Raw genomic sequence first — 6,003 nt, 5'->3', positions numbered from 1 at the left:
AGAAAAGGTCAACCCGGTTATCTGGATACGGTTTTGTTCTTTTTTTTTTTTTGAAACAACGGTTTTGTTCTTTTTTGCAATTAGCTATATCCTTTTTTGTGATTTACATGTACAATTAGACAAAATTACTATTGGGAAAATTCCTTAAAAATACACAAACTGAATTTCTTTTGCTGAAAAAATACACGAATTTTTTTGGCTTTCCAAAAAATACACAAACTAATTTTGATTGTCCATAAAATACACGAACTTTTGAATTTTGAAGATTTCACACCTCGATTTTAACGGTGTAAACAGTGACTAACAGAATAGTAAGACGCCGTTAGACGCCGTTAACTCTGATTAAAAAGTTCATGTATTTTATGGACAACCAAAATTAGTTCGTGTATTTTTTGGGAAGCCTAAAAAGTTCGTGTATTTTTTCAGCAAAGGAAATTTAGTATGTGTATTTTTAAGGAATTTTCAAATGGAGTTTGGATATTTCATATCCTATTCAGATGCTAAATATCTGGACCCAATACAGATCCAAAATTTTATATTTGTAAACTTTCGGTTTGGTTTTGGACCGAATATTTTCGGATCAGTTTCGATCCAAGTTTTTGAATCCGGCTAAAATATCTAGACCTAATCTTGACATTTTAGCCGGATTCAAAAACTTGGATTGGAACTGACCCGAAAATATTCGGTCCAAAACCAAACCGAAAGTTTACAAATATTTGTTGGATCCAAAACTCTTTTAGTTTTGTTTTTGTAACAGAAACATTTTTAATTAATATGAAACTTTCAATGTAAAATTTAGAGTTGTTTGTGAATTTTTAGATATATATGATATATTTCGACTAAATTGGACTCAACAAATATTTGTAAACTTTTGGTTTGGTTTTGGATAGAATATTTTTGGATCAGTTCCGATTCAAGTTTTTGAATCCGGCTAGACATTAATTCGGTCCAAAATCAAACCGAAAGTTTACAAATATAAAATTTCGGACATGTATCATGTGATAGAGAATGTGTTTTTTTCAGGTATTTGGGTCGGGTTTGGGCCGTTTTTCTCCGGATCTGGATTTTTCAGATCGAAAATATCTGGTCCAAAACCAAACCGAAAGTTTACAAATATAAAATTTTGGATATGTATTGGGTCCAGATATTTAGCCTCTAAATAGTATATGAAATATCCAAACTCCATTTGAAAATTCCTTAAAAATACACATACTAAATTTCCTTTGCTGAAAAAATACATGAACTTTTTAGGCTTCCCGAAAAATACACGAATTAATTTTGGTTGTCCATAAAATACATGAACTTTTTAATCAGAGTTAACGGTGTCTAACGGCGTCTTACTATTCTGTTAGTCACTGTTTACACCGTTAAAATCGAGGTGTGAAACCTTCAAAATTCAAAAGTTCGTGTATTTTGTGGACAATCAAAATTAGTTTGTGTATTTTTTGGGAAGCCAAAAAAATTCTTGTATTTTTTCAGCAAAAGAAATTCAGTCTATGTATTTTTAAGAAATTCTCCCATTACTATTCGAGTATAATAATTTTTTTTTATTTTTCAAAACAATTATTAGCAATTTTTTGTACAGTTAATTGCATGAGAAAAGACATGTGTTGTTTCAGATCATTTACACATATTTCCAGTTTTTATATAGTTCAATGTTTTAAATCAATATTCTAAAAATCGATATAGATGAAATATAATCAATAAATCGGATTTATACAAAATAACATATCCAAAATAATTTTTAAAAAATAATATAAGTATTTAAGTATGGATATCCATCTAAACAAAAATCTAACTATTGGGTGGCGATTTTTTAAATATTTGTTTTAAATTTAATATTTATAATATGTTGGGCTCTACATTAAATTATTTTAAATATTTTTACTTTTAATTATAATATGTTAAATAATAATTTAGGCTTAGATTATGTAATCTGGGGTTATTAAAAGGCAATGACAAGAAAAAAATTCAACCAAAAATTGAAGTTAAGTCCAAAAAGAAAATCATTTTCTCGTTTCGTGGAACATGCATGCTGGTTGAATTTTCAACAATGTTTATGTATTCAAAGATATCTCAATAAAAAAAAAGCTTAAAGACAACCACAAAGGACTGCTGTAAAACTCTACCACACGCCAAGTTTGACTTCATTCAACCATTTTTTTATAGATGATAGATCACACTAGCAAGAAAGTTGTATAAATTAAGAAGCTCCGGAGAGTTCAGACATTCAAAGCAATAAAAGAAAACGAGAGAGAGGGAAGAAAAAAATGGCCGCCTTATCAGAGAAAGACGCTGCAGCTTATCTGGACGCAAGGCCGAGGTATCCCATCGATTGGTATAAGAAGATAGCTGCACGGACACAAGACCACAAATTTGCTTGGGATGTCGGTACTGGTAACGGTCAGGCTGCTATTGGGGTAAACTTTCTAATTTCTATCTTCTTCTTTAGACTTGGAAACACCTGAAACCTTTCTTTGCTAACTGCTATAATAGTATGATTTGTGTTACATAGATTTATTACGTTGATAATTCTATCAAAAAGATAAGTATTTCATTTAGGAGGGTTCTTTTGTTATTTTTAGGATAAGTCAAACTTGGTGGCGGTCACACTGATAGTTGTTTTTCTTTTGTTTGACTAAAAATGTATGTGTATAAGAGTTTTACATAATAGGAAAATAACATCTCAAATACCATAATCTTTCATGACTTAGAACTTATAACAAATGAGCTTAGTTTCGGCAAATTTTGGAAGATTTTTCTTTTTGAAACACTAAATTCTGGAAGAAGATATTAAGGCAAAACTCAACAAGAGAAATTCATCATCGATGCTTTATCCACGTGGTTTCACTATGAATTGTTACGTGAATTAATCAAGTGAAAAATTAAATAACAGCTTTGTTGTTATAGCTATGCATGATATATAGCAGGAGAACGTGTCATATTAGCCTGAATATTTTTATACAGAGTATAACAAAAGATTAATAACTCTCTATATTCTCAGCTTGTTGAGCATTACGAGAACGTGGTGGCTACCGATATAAACGAGGCACAACTTAAACGAGCATTCGAACACCCAAGAATCAGCTACCATCACACTCCAAAAAACATGTCAGAAGACGAAATGGTCGCTTTAATCGGTGGAGAAAACTCAATGGATCTCATAGTTGCTGCACAAGCTGTCCATTTCTTCGACTTAACCACGTTTTACAATGTTGCAAAACGTGTACTTCGTAAGGATGATGGCCTAATCGCCATTTGGGTCTACAACGATATCATTATCTCGTCCGAGATAGATCCCATTATGAAGAGCCTTGTGGACTCTACTCTTCCTTTTAGAACTCCTATTATGAATTTGGCTTTCGATAGTTATAAAACGCTGCCGTTTCCTTTCGAGGGCATAGGGATGGGATCTGAGGGAAAACCTGTTACGCTTGACATTCCGCATAAGCTTTCACTTAAAGGGTTTATAGGATTCTTGAAATCTTGGCAGCCTGCTATGAAGGCCAAGGAACAAGGAGTGGAGCTTGTTGATGAAGATCTTATAACCAAGTTTAAGGAAGCTTGGGGTGATGAAAACCAAGTCAAAGATGTTCACTACAAGGCTCATATGATTGTTGGGAAAATTCCGGTATTTTTACAACATCTTAAGCATCCATCTAACATTTTAATCAATTAGCATAATTAGTTCTTCACGTTGTATAATAATATTAGTCATTGTCACTTATTAGTTTGGTGAACTTGTTTTTGAGCAGGAAATGAGAAGTGAAACTGATAAAGTGTCTGGAGACAGTACCAAAGATAACTTGCTGCAAACGGATGTTGGGAGAAAGCAAGAAAGGCGACAACCATCAGATGAAGAAAATAGACAAAGTAAGAAACAAAATACAAGTGAAGATGAGGCATGCTAGAGAATAATGTGCTAGCGATATAAGTTATTAAACTTTGTATTAACGAAAGGATGATCACCGCGTCAGTATTTTGCCAATTCAATAAGGGTTTTAAATAAATTATGTTGTACACTATTTGAGAGAACAATAGTTTTACTTTCTTTCTTTCTTTTTTCAACAAAAAAAAAAATGAAGTAAAAACGTAGTTTGGATATCAATATTCGTTATCAATAATACTAAAGTGACTCAACGGGCAACACCTTGATTTTTCTTCAAAACTGATAAACGACCAGTATGTAATGAATGGACTTGAGAGTTGTCCAACATACTTGCCAAAATTACTGGATTCGTATGTTTGAAAGAAAATAAATGACTAGCTTTAGAACTATAGCTAAGCTAGATAAGGCGTTGGAACACTTATCTGATGTAAATGAGTAAGGAAGGTTTTTTTTAATAAATACGATTGGAAGAATCAATAATTTGAGTAGACGGGGATCAATTGGTCAACTACAAATCTACAATGAACCCATGGTATAATCAACTTAATATGAGTGATCCAAATTTCTGAATATATATAACCGCACGTCATTGATGTATATATATTTGTATCTTTTTGACATGAAGTGACTTCAAGGTACTTGCTTGTTAGTGTTGTTGATGAATTGGATTTGCTGATTGTGCTGTGTGTTTCTGGATAATACTACCACTTTGTAAAATGTTTATTTGATTAGAGAAAAAATTGGAATTTTAGACAATGAAGTTGAATAGTTGGAAACTAATCTAAGTTTCGATTTTTTTCAACCTTGGCTTTGATTTGTAGACTTGTTGAACTCAATTACTTTTGCACTTGCGCACACACACACACACACTATTATGTCATGTGTTTTTTATTTAAGCTGAGTAGCCGAAGATTTGATTAGAAACAAATGGTTCTGGAGTGTGTATTGAGAAAACTATATATATGTCCTCGGATCATGTAAAAAGTTAAATCAATTTTAAGCATTTTATATGTGCTACTCCCTGCATTTTAAAAATATATATTTTTAAGTATTCACATATATTAAAGATATGATAAATATTTACAAATAAATTTATTATTATCATATACTATAGATTTTTCAATAACTACTAACCAGTGATAGTTAATCATTTCAAATAACATTCATTATTTTTTTAAAAGTATACAACTTTTTTTTGTAGTCAAAAGTATACAACTTATTAATATCAATTACTGAAATTAGCTTAACAATCTAAAAATCTATATTTATGAAAGAAAATCTATTTTTTTTTTAAAAAAAAACTAAATTCTATCATATACCATAACCTAAAATATTACATAAAGGATTTGTTTTTTAATAATTTCTGATTTTCTCTAAATGTTTGTTAAGTTGCTGTATAAAAAAAATAAAAGGATTTGAATACACTAGTTAAATCCAAGAACTTATTTTAGTTAGCTTAATAAAGGGAGAGATAAATATAGGTAATTTAGTTGTAGTAGATTTTTTTTTAGAGATTTTTGATGTAGTTAAATTTATTGTAGATTTAACATATATCCTGTAAATATTTTAAATAAAATATCTTAAATAAAATATGTTAAATATGTGATGTATATATAAAATAATTATTTTTATGAATTAAAATATATTTTTTTAAAATAAATTATCAAATTTTATTGTTATTCAAAATGTGATATGCAAATAATTATTAAATTTGTGATATGCCAATAATATTTATGTTATTTAAAAATAACATAAGGCCCAACCCAACCAATAACTCAATCTAATACAATAAAGTTGAGAAATCTGCCTTCTCAAGCTATCCACGACATTTTTGTGAGAGGGGCAAATGGGAACACATGTCGTAACCACAGTGGATTGTGGGTATCACGCGTTGCGCCCACAGTGGATTGTGGGCAAATGGGAACACATGTCGTTCTCTTTACATCAACTCCACGCGCGTCATTGTATTCGATTTGTCATCCAAGATCATTCTTTCTGATTTGAAATCCGACCATACTGTTATGACGCGTCTCCTGCGTTTCTGGAAAGCACCCAACGTACGAAAGGAGGAAAGCTCAAACGAGTTCATTCATGGCGACTTCTCCAAATCAGAG

The 6,003-nt window shown here is 30.9% G+C and overlaps 1 protein-coding gene across 1 annotated transcript; it reads left to right on the top strand.

Annotated features, from left to right (window-relative positions):
* Positions 1-2,141: 2,141 nt before the first annotated feature.
* Positions 2,142-4,055, top strand: LOC108856941 (uncharacterized). The gene is made up of 3 exons (XM_018630848.2): positions 2,142-2,420; positions 3,005-3,631; positions 3,756-4,055. Exons 1-3 carry the CDS (start codon positions 2,271-2,273, stop codon positions 3,909-3,911), a joined length of 933 nt encoding a protein of 310 aa, XP_018486350.1. The 5' UTR covers positions 2,142-2,270; the 3' UTR covers positions 3,912-4,055.
* The last annotated feature ends 1,948 nt before the right edge of the window (positions 4,056-6,003 follow it).

This window comes from Raphanus sativus, chromosome 5 (assembly GCF_000801105.2).
Source record: "Raphanus sativus cultivar WK10039 chromosome 5, ASM80110v3, whole genome shotgun sequence".
NCBI classification, from domain to species: domain Eukaryota; kingdom Viridiplantae; phylum Streptophyta; class Magnoliopsida; order Brassicales; family Brassicaceae; genus Raphanus; species Raphanus sativus.
This window is presented reverse-complemented; position numbering and strand designations above follow the sequence as displayed.

Coding starts and splice junctions, on each gene's coding strand:
- LOC108856941 (XM_018630848.2), top strand. CDS start 2,271: ATGGCCGCCTTATCAGAGAAAGACGCTGCAGCTTATCTGGACGCAAGG. Junction 2,421..3,004: donor ACGGTCAGGCTGCTATTGGG/GTAAACTTTCTA, acceptor CTATATTCTCAG/CTTGTTGAGCATTACGAGAA. Junction 3,632..3,755: donor TGATTGTTGGGAAAATTCCG/GTATTTTTACAA, acceptor GTTTTTGAGCAG/GAAATGAGAAGTGAAACTGA.